This window comes from Apteryx mantelli, chromosome 2 (assembly GCF_036417845.1).
Source record: "Apteryx mantelli isolate bAptMan1 chromosome 2, bAptMan1.hap1, whole genome shotgun sequence".
Classification (NCBI taxonomy): domain Eukaryota; kingdom Metazoa; phylum Chordata; class Aves; order Apterygiformes; family Apterygidae; genus Apteryx; species Apteryx mantelli.
The window spans coordinates 19,958,102-19,974,458 of NC_089979.1; the positions used below are offsets into that span (position 1 = coordinate 19,958,102).

The 16,357-nt window shown below is 38.5% G+C and overlaps 1 protein-coding gene across 1 annotated transcript in view; it reads left to right on the top strand.

Annotated features, from left to right (window-relative positions):
- The window catches only part of RSPO2 (R-spondin 2), a 60,938-nt gene extending 53,051 nt beyond the window's left edge, over positions 1-7,887 (top strand). The window contains exon 5 of the mRNA XM_013956857.2: positions 7,219-7,887. Within this exon, the coding sequence (XP_013812311.2) occupies positions 7,219-7,328 (110 nt within the window). The 3' untranslated portion in view covers positions 7,329-7,887. The remainder of the gene's footprint in view (positions 1-7,218) is intronic.
- The last annotated feature ends 8,470 nt before the right edge of the window (positions 7,888-16,357 follow it).

Genomic DNA, 16,357 nt, shown 5'->3' on the forward strand with positions numbered 1-16,357 from the left:
CATCATTTGCTCCTTTTTGTATCAGTTATGATATAGTCTATAATTATGTTGTTTTTATCTCTTTTTATTCAGTAAATGTTATAAGGCCTAATTTGCTCAACATTATGCAACCCTTGCAAATGAAGAAAGAAGGATAAAACAGTTCGTGGCTTTTCTATGGTGTCCATTGTTACCGTACTTCAGTACTTTGCAAATATTCATTAACCCATCTTTATAAAGTCTGACATTTTGGGATTAAAAGTGGTGTTATGGGGAGCTGATGTACTTTATATGTTCAGAGCATCCTTTCTATTGTCTTCAGAGGCAAACATGAGTGTGCAAGACTTCTTTGAATGACATTAGAAATTCACCCAGAAAAATGAGGAACTGTTTTCTGACACTTGACCCATTCTGTCCCATCTCCTCAACCTGTCTGCCTTGTTCTGTGTCAGTGTCCAAGTCTCAATCTCTTTTGTTTCCTAGCCAAAATGGCTATTTTACTTTGGCTGATTTCCCCCAAGTCATATTCTTCCTGTAGCACACACTGAGCCATTTTCAGCCTAAATTTGCTAGTGTTAAAAAACAACCACAAACTAGAGTCTTACTAACAAAATTGTTGTGAATTCTTCATAACAGGCAGCATTGGTAGTGCTGCCTGTAACATCCAGTTTGCTACATTATGCAAATTCCTTGCATTCTCTTCCTGAGGGCCATTTGTCAGTGCTGGTTTGTCAGTCACGCTTTTGAAATAGATTGACTTTGTAGCAAGGGAGTTGTTCTTTCATTCAGGATATGTTTAGAAGTTTTCTTACAATTTGTGCATTCCTCTGGCAGTCTGAGTATCCAAAATATAAATATTAAGTCTTTGGTACAGGTCCATGTTGTGTTTTTACCCATCATTCAATACAGTAGAACTGTGATCCTGATTATGACCGCTCTGTGCAAGAAATAATTATATTGGCATTTACTGAGTTCACTTCCTCTGTTTCTGCTAAGTGTTCTGTTCTTTACATCTCCTTTGACCATGTCATAGTCCTTTTGTGTTTTGTTCATTCTACTATTGATAGCACCACTCATTTGATACTAGCTGGCTTATGGCTCAGCTGCAGGTTTCTCAACACAGAATAACACTGCAAGCACTAACCTATGCCTAAGTGGCTCATAATGGAATTACCTCCTTCTGACACCTACCTGTACGCTGGAGTCAACACAAAGACATACAAAAATGCCATTAATTCTTCCAACTTTTAACCCAACCGAAAGCACCAGGAAATAAATTGCCTTTGGAGAATAAAGGGATATATGCATGAGCTTCCTTGTTTCATTTATATATTTTATATATTTCTAGGTCCATCTATTTGCAGTCAGTGCAGCTACTCATTTTACTTGATTAAATTCCATTATTTCTGGGCTGAATCCTTGGTTGTTGTTTTTTGCAGTCACCGTTTATGTGTAGCTTGATGTACCCTGCAAATGGAGAGTTGTCCTGTCAGAGAGGGCTCCTCAAGAAGCGTCCATTTGCTGTGTTTTTCTTGATTTTGATCTGACTGGTTAGTCATCAAGTCCCTCTGTCCTATTTCCACTGTCGTTATTAGTTCACCTGGTATCTGCTATCTTTCAGTGTAGTAACTTTTCTTGCTTGTCATGTGGAGGAGATGCTGCCACCCACAGGGTCTAAGTTAGAATTGCAGCCATATGAGTGATTTACAAGTACACAGCATTTAGCTCCTAAAAGGATAAATGAAAGGGAGAAAAGAGTATTGTATTTAGCAAGGTCTGCTGTTATCTTGAGACACCCTGTGCCTTTGCTGCTAGCAGTGGAAATCCTGCATATGAAAACAGTGGGAAGAGAAATGGTCACACACCGTTAAGTCCTATTATTCAGTAGTCATCCATAGAAGAGAAAAATGTTCTACATAAAGAAGGGACAATCAAACATTTTGATATCTCTAAAATAAAATAATGTTGTATGCGTGAACACTGAAAAATTGTGAGAAAATTAAAACAGACACACTGTAAAGTAAAGCTGCATGGATATTTTTTAAGCTTTAAATTTAAATCCTTACTGCCCTCATGTGGATGATGTATACTGTGTGTTTTCACTCTGTTGAAGGCAGAAATGGACAGGTTCCTTCACAAGAGTGGAAATACTGTCATACATCTGCATATGAAGGACAATTTGACAACTAAACTGATACTGTACATCTTAGGCAAGGATCTCAAGCAGCATGGCAGTGATATATTTTGTAACTTTTACATACAAAAACTGCCTATGACAAGATCTTATGCTCTTTCTTTCTCTGTGAATACTTTTGCTCTATTTTATTTTTGAAAAATCAGGAGTGCCCTGAGTGTTAAGACTTTGCTGTCCAAGCTGTGTCTGTGAAAGTCTATCCAGAGGGAACATGCAGTATTTTTTGAGCTCAAGATGTGAGACAAAACTGGGAACTGAGCATGAGCTCTCTGATGTCCTAGCATGCTGCAGCTGTAGGAGCAACAAAGATAAAATGGTACAACAACAACAGAAAAAGAAGAAAAATCTTCCACAGATCAAAATGCCAGGTTGAACTAATTACATACATAGCTGTTACTCTCCACAGTATGGGCAGCTGCTGTTAAAAAAAAAGTCTCTGTGTATTAGTGTATATATGTATATATATGTGCATATGTATGTATATCTATTTCAGGAACTCATGTTGGAATTGCATTATTACTTTTATGTTATTGTACCATTAAAAGCTGTTGTACATTGTTAGCTAACAGTAATATTTCATTGCACATTAGTTGACCATCCACCAACGAGGGACAAGTGAGTAATCCAAGTGAAAGTTTCATGAATAACACTGTGAAGATACCATTGTGATAACAGTTACTTAGCGGAACATACAAACTTACTGGCAATTTATAAAGCAAACGGCAAAGCTGAATTTGTAACATATCTTCATTGCCATAAAGAGTTTGACCGAATGGCTTTGCCAGTCTTTCTTCTTTAAAATAACCTGTGCAGAAATATGAGAGATACAGAATGATTGGTAAGCTTTTAAGGATTTTATTTCCTAAATAATTACACAGCAAATCTAGCTAAGTTTCAGATCTTTCCTAGGCCCTACATATATTTCAGTGTATACACAGGGCTCTGCAGAGTATTAAATAATTTCTGTAAATTATGTTCAGAACCGATTCAGATAGTAACAGTTGAGGAACTCTTTTTTAGACAGTGCAAGATAAAAATGCTTTTTAAGGAAAAAGGTAATATTAATTTGAAGAAGTGTTTAGTTAGCATGCAAGGGAAAAGGTAACAGGAATATAGTAATCTGAACAGTCCTGTGTTCAGATATCCTGCTCTTCAACTGAATTATTTGTATTTGCTCCCATTGCTGTTGACACCAAGGACTTTCAAGGATAGATTGTCCACAGTAATAAAATAAAGATTGAAAATCAGGCCTGATGTGGAAGCCTATACCTTGGAAAGTAGAAACAAGGCCTGTGGCCATCCGCCAGACGACAAGCAGGCGAGTTAGCACTAGAAACGATGTAGTGTCACATAAAGAGTGTTGCTGGCTGCAGATCCCAGGCTGCTGCGCTGAACCATTTGCTCACTGCAGTTCTGTTTCGAGTAAGGAGGATTTTATAGGCTGTGTGGATCAGACTCAATATCGGAGATATTGTCAGTTCCTGTCCTGTGCGGTAATACTATCACCTGCTATCGATAGCGGAGCGATGGAGCCAGACCGGGAGGAAGCACTGAGGCCCGTGTTGCAGGCCTCGAATAACTAACTACAACTAACTAGCTGTGGTAGAGCCCGATGTGAGGCCCCAGAGCCTCACGGGAAGAAGCGTGGAAGGGGATTGCACGTTGTTCCCTTTCGAGTAGCCCTATTTTTACACAGTTTGGGCCTGGGAGGTTTCCTCAGTTTTTACAAAGAGTTTCATCATTCTTCTGAGAGGGGCAGCTTGCTCTCCTAGACTGCCTGGCCCACGCTGACGGCTTTTGCTGAGCAAGGGCAAGAATGATCATGGTGTTTCCTCCGTCCCACTTCCTCCGAGGGCTGGGAATCCACATGGTGGGTTGTAAAATCCTTACAGAGAGACAGGTCCTTGTGCTCTCCCTCCTCTTTTGCCTCACAGAGCTTGCGGTAAGCCAGGAGTTTCCTCCTGAGTGGTAGGCTGGGAGGTCTGGGGGGGTTCCTAGCAATAGCAAGTTCTGTACTATAATAAACTATGGATAAAATCCACTCCTTTCAACAGCCCCAGCAAACCCAAGCGCAACACAAGAGTGTTGTTCTGGATGCAGAGCTCACGCTTTCGGGAGCAGCGAGCGTGTGCGAGGGGTGGAGGAGGCCCGGTGAGGATCCCTGGCAGACAGCGCTCTCCAAAGAGCCGAAGAGACTGCTGGCTCGCGGCCGGGGGGCTCGCTGGGGCCCCGCGCGCATACCTCTTCCATCGGCCTTGTCCCCCCACTGCCTTCCCTCTGGGGAGCTGGGAGACGTGGCTGTTAGATCTTCTTTGGAGATCCACTCTCTGCACTGTAAACATCATGTCCTTCAAAAGAGGAGTCTGTAGCAAGATATTTGGAAGTTACTTCTGTTCACTGTGCTTTTGCTGATAAGCACAAAGTCTGAATTTAATAAAAGTTCTTGTGCATGGAAACTTCAGCAACACTTTGTTTGAACTCTGTAGTCTTTATAGTCGCCTTTTTTTTCTGCTAATCTTCAATCTCTGTTGCATTCTAGTAATAGTATGGGAACCAATTGCTAGCCAAGAAATACCTTTTTACATTCAGTTTTCTGGTTAAAATAACAGTTGGAATTTGGAACCGTGTTAGCCTCACTAACCATTCGGATTTTTTCTGTGCGATTTAATATTGTCCTGAAAACAAGAGAACTCATTCTGTACTGCAGGGCACCTGGAGCTGCAGTGAGCAGCCAAAGGGCTCACTAACACCAGAACAAGTTATCAGGTATCAGCTGCTCAGTGGTCGCTGCCTCTGTGCAGGTTTTTACTCCACGGCACATGTAAAGAAGATAAGCTGCCTTCTGTGTGCCTGGGGGTAAAAGCAGGTACAGGGACAATTACGGCAGAGCCCCTGAAACATGGTAATGTCTTTGCTGTACAATGACATATCAAATCACTGAAGTCTATTACAGTTCATTTCTTTTTTTTTATTTTAGGATATCGCATTGGGAGCACGCTGGCAATTTGATTTGATGTTTGTGTTAGAGCAGACTACTTTATAAGGCTTAGAGAAATAGATGCCAAGTGGGGTGTGTGCCATTTTATTTGTGCATTTCAGAGTCTTCAGAAAAAAAAGAATAGATCTTTTACTACCTTAAAATTACAGTAAGCATTTGCTTTACTTTTCTGGAGGAGAGCATAGAGAAAACTAGATGTGGCACTGACTGCAAATTAATTGTTGTTGTTGTTGTTGTTGTTGTTAATTGGTCTGTACAGTGAAAAAACACAGAATCTAAGATCACTGAGCAGACATCATAGCAAAACTCCAGGAAAGCTCTAATTGATTCTGTTGGTCGTCTGACTAGGAGCTTTATCAGTCATTTCAAATTGTTTCCCCTTATCTACTACTTCCTTAATAAATATTTCAAAGATTCAGGTTAAAAATTTTTGAGTATTTAAAGTACAAGATAGAATAATTGAAACCATCTTGTAATGCCACTTTGTGTCAAGTATTCCATCTCTCTGACCTCATTAGGTGTGCCTAGTTATTAGATACAGTGTCACTAAAGAGTTTTCACTTAAAAGCTGCTTTGATTAATGATTGGTTGGACTGAGGTTTTACTGTGTAGGATTAACTAGATTTAAAAATGGCAAAATGCCATAGTAGTGTTAATGCCAGACTTTAATGAGAAGCAGAAGTAAACTAAACTCATGTTCTCATTACTTTTATGTCCTGTCCTATTGCCACTACTTTTTCTAGTAAATAGTAGCCTAGGTAATATATTACTCACAAATATGTAATCTTAACTATATCCATACATTTTTAATGAATCTTAAAATCAGATTCATCATCTCAATCTTATTATCCAACAGAGAAAAATGTTTCATATTGATTTGGGCCTTTTTAGTTAAGAAACAATATGGAAGTAAGACAAGGTCACACGGGCAAACATTTCTCCCAGTTAAGACTATACTATCAGTGTAGTTGAAAAATACACTTTACACATTTTTGTGTTGTCTGCCGCTTGAATTTTCTTTTACTCTCATCTTCATAAGTGAATTTATTTCTCCTGAAAGTTTATAGAGTTGGCAGCTCTAGGGAATTATATCTTTAGTTTTTTCCATTGATCACATATTGCAATATATGATACTGCTGATAAAGCCCAGACAATTCTCACTCAAGACAATGTTCAGTCATCTCCTTAAATCCTACTAAAGTAGATAGATAGGATTTAAGTATATGCTTAAAAGGTACTGCAGTGCGGAAGCAGGGCTTTTGTATGTAGCAGATTTTCAGTCCATGGTATCTTTGCTGAGATAATCAGAGGGCTCTGAACAGGAAACAGTTTTCTCATCTCAGGAGTTTGAGAATTTTTTTTCTTGCATGGATCCTGATTTCCTGATTTGGGTTGTTTTTCAGAAGCAGTGAACTTCAAATATGGTGGTATTGGACAAAAACATGTAATGAAGTTTTGGTTTCTGCGCAGTAATATACTGTGAGAATGAAGCACTGTGCACTCATAAGCAATAGTAGCAGCTCTTCACAGAGGCAGCAGTGTTTCTGCCAAAGCACGTAGGACTACATCCAACCAAATACTTGGGCTGTAATGCCTGATTTCTCATTGAAATCATGGATATATTGGACTTGACTTAAATAGGATTACTCACTCAAGCAAATTTACACGAGGGTCTAAGGCACATGTCCAGCTCTCAGTGAGTTAGGAGGCTACGTACATACTTGTCTGGCTCTGGGTCCTAGGCCCAGAGCATAACTTTGCTTGCGTGAGTTACCGTGTTGAAATTGAGATCTACATAAACATTGTTACTCACACCAGCAAAACTGTGTGTGTGGACAAGGGCTGACAGTCAGGAATCCAACTTCCTTTTCTACCATATTGAAAATTTCTGTTTCCAGTGATGATCAAAATTTATTAATTTAGCATTACATTTGCACTCCCCATTGATAATTCCCTGGTCACTGAGTTTTTTTACTACCTTCTAATATTACCTTTGTATTCTTTTCTTAGGTGACCTATTCATATTATTTTGTTTTTCCTTGTTTAGGAAGAAGGACAACGAAAACAAAGGACAAGAAAAAGAAGAAAAAGAATTTGATGGAAAGGGCTCAGAAGCAGCACAGCATCTTTCTAGCTACAGATAAAACAAGCCAGTAAAGACTTGATTTTTTTTAATATATATTTTGCAAAGTGCACAAAAGCTGCTATATGCTCCTGCCCACGGATGCACTACGATTCAGCTGCTTTGACAGTATTGGTGGCAAATAACTTGTGAAGAAAGCCCACAAGCTTGTTTGTTTTATTTATATATTTTTTATTTTATTTTTCCCTCCTATTTTTGACCTGAAGACTTCAAGGTCAGGAGTGCACTGAGTTGAATCAGTGAAAGTGGTGCTGCAGTGTGCCCAAGATTTAGTCTGAGTGCCTGGCCAACACGTTGACATGGAATGGAAGCAGGAAAGAAATCTATGTATCACCATGAGGCAGACTTGTGCATATTTAAATAACAAAGCAGAAGTCTTGGAGGTGTAGGTACTTTTGCATTTATGGCCTTTGTTTCCTATATTTGCACATTCCAAGAGCAAATGGATATGACCTATCTACTTAGCATTAACATGCATTGTTCTCAGCACCCGTTACATCGAAACAGCTGTATAATAAAACTGCTTTAAGACAATATACCACAGGAATTACCGCTTAGAGTTCCAGAAGCACAACAGACCCTATGTGTACATATTACTCTGTATACATATAAATAAACATATTTACTGTACATCTATGCATTTTTATGTATAATACATTATACATGTTTAAAGTTATGTCCTGTTGGTTCTAGTAATATACTTTAAAATAATCCAGTAAATGTTTACTTTTTATTATGTTTTAAATATCTTTTCATATTTCTCAATAGTTACAAACCAGATTTTCTTCTCATTTGTAAAGCACATTCGGATGGCTAAACTACCTTATAGTGACCCTCACAATGGAGCGTCAGCTCTGAAATACACTTGCCAGACTCGTAAACTCAAGTCTTTTCTGCTATTCTGCTATCTCAGCCCCAATCTCAGCCCCTACACTTCTCACAAAGAGAAGTGCAGCTTTTTTAAGATGAGGCATCATGATGATAGATGTTTTGAGTGTCAGGAAGAAAATAATACGGAAAGCTCTTGGTATCTATGATTGTATGTGTAGCTTTTCAAATCTAATGCACAGTATTTTATTTCTATTAGCCTTGATGCAGTCAGATGCAGCAATTGAGTACCTAAGTAAGGGAGAAATACAAGAAAAATCTGTGTAAATTCAGAAGTATAGCAAACACCAGTCCCAGTTCCCAGTGTTGCCAGTTATTTATAGAAATTCAGCATATTTAATCTGCATCTGTTCACTTTTGCATTTTCCTTGTAGGGAAGTAAAAACGGCTCAGGATGTGTAAGCTAGTAGTCTTGCATTATTGGACTTGCATTCAAGGAGATTTTTGAAGGTCTGCCTGTGAAAGTCCGCATGAAAATGGCTGTAATTTCTACTGTCACTTATAAAAGTTATTCCAGTTCTAGGACTAAAACTATAATTGCATTGTTACCTTCACAAACCAAGGAAAAGGTAAAACAGACCCCTAAAAAACTTTTTGTCATAGACTTTAGAAAAATCCCACAAATCTCACAATTTTAGTTTTATGAGTTTTATGCTTTATAAATAAACTAGGGAAATACAGGACCTATAAGCACAAATATATCCATATGTAGCTAGGAGAAGTGTTGCTACAAAAAAGTGCAGTAGTTAGTCATGTATGAATGTTCTATGAAACTGCTTGTGGACTTCCACTTAACCATGTAGTTTTCACCTTCTGTCATTTAGAGTATGTTGATATTTACCTAGAGCATAATATTGTTAAGGACAGTAAGATTGTTTTGATCCTGGGCTGCTGTTTTGGACTTTAAATAGTTTACTTTTAAAAATAAGGACAGTAAGAACTGTGGCTGCCTGTTTGCTTACTGTCTGTCTGGTTATCAAATTTGGCTGCAAGTGCAGTGAATATCCACATAAAATCCTTCTAGTAGTGGTCACAAATATTGTATTAGGCATGTCATGAAAAGAATGCTACAAAATACAATAAAATGTTGTCACAAGCTTCTGAGTAAAATATTTTTGGTCCTTTATAATTTAAGGAGTGTATTTCTTCTGAACAGAATGCACATAGAAGAGTCAGAGAAGGTGTGTGAGCGCAGATTCTGTCCCACTGGAGGGGGAAATTTAGGAATTTTCCAGTTAGACATTGCAGTTGATACTTACACCATATTTGAAAAGGTTGCATCCTTTCTCAAGCAGGCACTGTAAATTAGATATACATTGAATTCACTTGTCCCAGTCATCTTCATATTCAGAGTTTCCTTGAGTGTAGACCAAGAAACTCAACCCTAAGCAACAAGTGCCCTCATGTATAGTTTCTTCTTCACCCTAGACATCTGTTTTCATCATGCCCAGTGGATCCCATCAAAGTATTTGTAGCATTGGAGATTTCATAGAATCATATGTATCCTGAGGTTGGGAAGGATCTTGAGAGGTCATCTAGTCCCAACCCCCAACTGAAGCAGGTCTAACTTCAAAGTTAAATCAGGTATGTCCACAGATGAGGCTTTCACAAACTCTCTAGTCCCTGTTCCAATGTCTGACCACCTTCACAGGGATTTTTTTTTTTCCTTTTGTCTAATCAGAATTTTGCTGTTGCAATTTGTATGCTTTTGCTGTGCACCTCTGAGAAGAAGTGGGCTCAGTCTTCTCTATAACCCCTGTTTAGGAAGCTGAAGACTGCAAATAGATTTCCCTTTAGCCTCCTCTTCTCCAGGCTAAACAACCCCAGTTTCCTTCTCCTCTCTTTGGATGTTTGGTGCTCCATCCCCCTAACCAGTGGCCCCCTAATCCAGTGGCCCTCCACTGGATTCACTTCAAACCTTTCTCATACTGGAGGGCCCAAAACGGCACACAGTACCCCAGCGGTGGCCTCCTGAGTGCTGAGCAGAGGAGACCTCACCTCACCAGTACTTCTCCTTTCCTGGATTCCAGAAAACGGTCCTCACAACTGTGGCTTTCATACTTTTGAGATGCCTGGAGAACTGAGAACAGCTCTGAAAGGGGCCTGTTTCCAGGTCTTCAAACAGATATTATTTCTGAGTAAAGTAAGGATGAAAAGATTGTGAAAGCCGGATATCACAAAAACAGCCTGTGCCACTCCACCACTTAATTCCTTTAAATCTGATAAGAAACAGGCTTGTAAAGGTCTTACTTTCTTCCTGGTAAGCAGCTTACCTGGTACAGAGTCTACCTTTTTCCCAGTTCAGAGCTGTCATTAACTAGAATCTAGCCATTTCTCTCAAACACTGGAAGGATATGGAAGAGCTGGAATTTTATGGAATATGCAGTCTTCACAATGTTTTTATGCCCCTAATTTAACCATTAGCTATTGGAAATTTGTTTAAAACTGCAAAAGGGTTGAAGTTAATGGGATAAAGAACTTTCCTTGCTATAATCAACAGTCAAAAAAAGTATTACATTACAATGATGTGTAAAAATTTCTTTTTCCAAAACATACAGTCTTTTATATCTTATTCACCTTTCCCAGAAAAGACAATTGCATAACCCACTCTACCCTGTATCCTCAGTATGCCCTACCCTATGCTGGCCTGCTAGTATGTCTCTCTAAATTAAAAAAAAAAAAAAAAAAAAGCAAGCAGGTGATAGTTTAAAGTAATTATTTTGTGACTGACTGTTCTATAATGCATCTCAGCTGTTCTTGCCAGTGAGGAATTATTGTTACATGTCTCTTTTCTTCTTTCTTCTGGGGAAAGAAGGTTGTACTCCACATCATGGCAGTGCACACCTTCGATGTTAGAAATGTCAGCATTCATAAATTTTTCTCCTAGAAATGTTCACATGCGAATGATATGTGAAATGTGAATGACAGCTATATTCTTAACATAAACACTTCTATGAAAGAAAAATGAATACCTGCAGAAAACCATATATGATGGGGCCTCCTTTAGCAGTGTGAGTTTATAGTACAGAAAACTGCACAGGAGAAAAAATTTTCACTAGATTTGGCCTAAGATGAAACAAAAATCAATTAAATGACACGTTAACTTTATTAATTTTTGCTTGCTTTTTTGATTGAAATAAAACTTTTTGAGAAAACCTTGATTGAAAGCTTCTAAATTTAAAACATTTTTACCAGACAGACTTCAACTTGATTATGTTGATATAATAATATATATATTTTTTAATGGGTGATGTTACCATGTTCCATTTCACAGAGGGTATGAGAGATTTTTGAATTCAAAATGCATGTCTCTATTCCTTCACCAACAAAGTGCGCTTGTCTCTTGACTCTATTTCACTTTCACTTATGATAGTGTAAGCCGGGATAAATTCCAATAAACTTTAGGCTTTTGTTATTTTGGACTGACACCAACAAGAACAAAATGTACCCTTTGAAATCACAACCCACAAACCACTGTTAGCTTTTTGGTTAGTTCTTTATTGAGGACTCTGCACTGTACCTGACAACAACTTTTTCATGAGATGTCTCTGCCCAGGAGTGAGGAAGCTACATTACATATAAGAAGTATTAGACCAGCTTGACTTACAGGACACCTGAGAGAAGGGTAGGCCAGTGGGTTTAAGTGCAGTTGCACTCAGGAATGCAAAAAGATATTAGGAAAATATGTCTAGAATCCTAGATATATCTAGGCATCCTAAGTGAGCCCAGTTACTGTGTAACTTTTCTAGACTTCGACTGATTTTTATATGAAAACTAGCTCCATTTACGCCTAATGAATTCATCCTGAACTCAGGTGAAGTTGGACCCTTACCTAAACTGGCCTGTAGTACTTCTGTCATTAGGTCTGCTGTAAAAGCACTGTTCAGACTCTTTGTTTTCAAGTTATGTCTTCAGTGACATTCATGTAATCTTGTTGATTTTAATTGGGCAATACCAAGGAAACTAACTAATAGTTTATAAACCACAAATGAATAAATGCTGAAAATGAGGCTGATTTGTTTTTCCCCAGTCACTCTCAAAATAGAAATGCAGCTCAAGAAAACAAAGTGATTGCCCAAACAGTGGCAGTCTGACAATATGTCTTGGCCTGAAAATATGTCTTAGCTTCCCTGTCAGACTTTCAGGGGCTTTATGGGAAAGATAAGAGAATATTTTTTCTCCACCAAGTCCTCTTTTTATCAGAAATTTTGGTGAGAGGCTCTTTTTGCTTTCTTTTTTTGAGTGGACTTGAAGGTACTGATTGCCATCTACAAAAACTAAGGCCCTCAACCACAGCAGTGCTGCTGATCTTTGCTCCAGAACTGCTTCAGTCTTTATCTGACTGCTGTCTGATGATTTATACACAGAAAAACTCAGGAACAAAGACTGAAACCGCAGGATTCCTCACTCCTAGTTTGGAATTCTCCTTTTGGCCTTATGTTCCTTGTTACACAGTGGCCTGGCTTCAGCGGGAGCAGTAAACAGGGCTTCTACCACAAATGTCTTATAGTCTGGTTGTTCTCTTGGCTAGGGCATGTGGATTCAAACTTTCTCAGGCTGGTCCTAATAATTTATTTTGTGATCATATCTTCTTCTCCCTTGAAAGTTAAAGACAAGTATCAGAACTGGCAAATGAGGTATGAGAGAACAGGATTCAGCTGCCAATGCAGGTGAATGAGTTCAGGGTATGATTTCAGCCTGTAAATCCCACGCTCACATTTCTGGCACACCCCATCCTTCAGTCTTTGCTTGTGAATGCCTCCTCAGCTGGTCTGAATCTGCATTTGGGAAATGTACATATCACATTGTATAGAAAACGTAGGCACCAAACAACACTGTGACTCCACTTCCAAAGGAAGCTCTTACATTTAGGTAAGAGTGCTGTGCTTATTGTCCTGACAGTGGAGACTATTTCTGGCCTTTTGTGCTTATGAAAAGACTTTTCTGATGTTTTAGGAAAATGCCCTAGAAACTTTTATAAAGATAAATGCTACATCAGCGGCAGGGAGCTCCAGAGGGCCCTCAAAGAAAGAACCAAGTGGGAAAAAAAGCGGCAGATAAGCTTCTGTATAGAGCTTCCATGATCTTAAGCTCAAACCTAGCAGTTACAATTCAGTAAAGAGATCTTGTAGTTATCACTGACTACGAGGAGTGACAAAATAAAAGGCCAATTCTCTTCACCTACAAGAAGGTTAAAAGAAATATAGTCAAAGTTTACAAGACCATGAAGGCAGTGGATAAGGTGAATGCAAAAATGTTTTTCATCAAATCCTGTAATAGCATAGCAAGGGAGCAGGTGCTGAAACAAGTAGAAGATAGGTATAAAACAGATGAAAGAAAGTATTTGCATACAGCATGTAGGGAACTTCTGGAATTTGTTGCCACAAAAGGCTGTAGAGGCCTGATCTAATGTTAGTGATAGACATACTTTGAGTGAGAGATCAGACTAGCTGACCAAAGAACCCTTCCAAACGACATTTCATCAGTATCAACAGGTTCAAGAAGGGATTAATTTCATGGACTACAGGTCCGTAAACAGATGATAAGAGGCAATCTAATAAAATCTAATCTAATAAAAGGAATAGGCAAGTATGTACACCACTAATCTAATGAACATCCCTGATCCAATGGTTGTAGATGCTGAGGGAGTACAAGAGGAATGGACTGCAGAGCATGGCTAGACTCACGTGCTCTCCTTTAACAATATCTACTATTGCCACTATTGGAGACAGAATGACTACTGGTTTGACCCATTAGAACCTCTTTTTTAGGTTTTTTATATAAAAGCCTCTAGTGTTTGTTAGATTTTTAGAAGATTTTTTTTTTCAATGGGATTGTTCAAACTGCTTTCTATGTTCAGTTCCAGTGAGACAGTTTATAAAGGTAGTCTGTGACCTCGGTAGAGAATGGTGTCAGGTTCTTATCACCCAAAGGTGTATTTGACTTTGGACTAAAATCATGGAGAATTTTGCAGTTTATGATGAGGTGATAGTTCATAGAAGATTGGATGAGAATGATAACCAATATGAAAGAAAAATTTTTAGTCTGAATTTTTATGCAGTTATGCTAGTCATTAACAAATGCCGAATGATAGTATTTAAAAAATCTGCATTGATATGCCCAAGACTCAAAATTATATTTCTTCTGGTTATAAATAAGAGCTGTAACCATGAAATATGATTAGTTGAATGAAACAATCATTCTTTATTCTTGTTCTCATTTTGTTATTATTTATCATTATTATTATTTCTTATTAAAATTATTATTTATTTTTATTCATCAACTTTAACAACCATATATCTCCATCTTCTGTTGAGAAACAGTGTTGTAAATTTCTGGTGTAGTTCTGAGTTAATTTCTGTGTTTCTTCACACCAACAATGCAGTACGAGGATTTGGGGTTTTTCCTTGTCTTTCTTCCTCTTCCCTCCTGCTCCCCAGTGCTCCCTAGACCATTACTCGGGGAACTCCCATGAGCTCTAGCTTGCAGATGCTTTGCAATATGTAGCTGACTTGCAGATCTTTTGGCATGTATTTCCTAGTTAGGCAGCCAGCCACTCTGAAGAAAATCCAGATGTTATTCAGTGAGAGCACGAGAAAGTAGGTAGTGCATACATTGTGAAGAAATATATTAATTCTTACCATTTCTCTTGTCAGCTTCATTTTCTAAGGTGTGATGCAAAAAGAAAGGGCAGATGTACAGTCTGGGAAGCTTCCAAATTCATTTCTTAGAAAAGTGAGATCTTTGACCATAATGGCACTAAAGAGTATCAGTGTGTTTTTAAATAGAATATTAGCATTACTGCACTGAATACACAGAGGAGCTGGAGAACTTGGCTATAGAATAGACTAGAACTCTCTACCACAAATAACCTTATCATAAACCCACATTAACTTTTCCTTATTTAAATGGCTATTTAAGAGATGCAAGTATAGATGAAGGCTTCTTGAACAGGTGACTAAGCAAATACAGGGCATTTAAGGTTGGTGAACCCTTTACTAACATTGAAGATGTGTGTGTCTGGATTATTGTATCATCGAGGTTTTATTCAAGATCAGTCTTGAAATGCAGCATATATTTCTTGAAGTCTAGAGTATGACTTAAAATCTAGAACAAGACAGTTCTGATTCCTAAGCAGAATTTCTACTGCAGAATATAGCAGGATATACAACACAATTCCTGAAATATGTGTTTTCCTCCATTTGAGTCTGTCTCAAAAAGAGCAAGCCGTTCTTTCTTTTCACAGCAAGCTTATGGTGGGAGTGCCTTCCTGCAGACTCCTTTCAGCTGCCTAATTCTTCCCACACACGTAGAGCAGCAAAATTGTCCGCTGGCTGTAGCCAATTTCCAATGCTATGTTTGCCAAGCAGAAGTCACTCTCCTTTTCTGTCGAAACTCTTAGACCACCACTGCCTTCTATAAATAGATGAAAGGTTTCGAGAGTTGATGAAGCTCCTCAACAATGCAGCAGTCCTGAGGTAGGTCTACAGCAATGAGGTCTTTTGTACTCACAGTACTGTGTGTACTTTCTGCCCTTGTTGGGAAATGGGCAAGGGTGGGTTGATTAGGTAGGCTGAAATGCCTGCAGAAACCTACTGAGTGAGATTCTACATTTGATTGTGGCAGTGTTAATTTTAATGAATTTCCTTCTCATTGATAAGTAAGTTATACACAACACTAAGCACACTTATCCTCTGCTCTGTTGGTTATATGCTATTCTAATTCTCTTTTCTCATGCTAATGTAGAAACCCTTTTTTGCTAATTTTTGCTAGCTGTTGTTTGTAAAAGTGCTTTCACAAAGCATTCACTGAGGAAAGAGTTGCACAGAAAGTTTTGTTAATGAAACATCTCACACAGGACCAAACTGTTTTAAACATGGCACCGACATGTTTTCCGCATGGCATCAGCTATGCCAAATGCACCTGCATTAGTGAATCACAGTTAAAAACTCTCAACATCATACAACTGCTTATTAGGAAGTGAAGAATACATCTCTAGGTGAAACTTGATGGCAAATCCACCTAACTGTATATATAGTCTTGACTTGTGAGAGCTTTGCTTAGCCTGGCCTATTAATGCCTCTTTTGTAATTTATGTGATGGCAAAACCCATCACCCAAGCAATTTGCAAGGGAGATTAGTTGCTTGAAGGGCA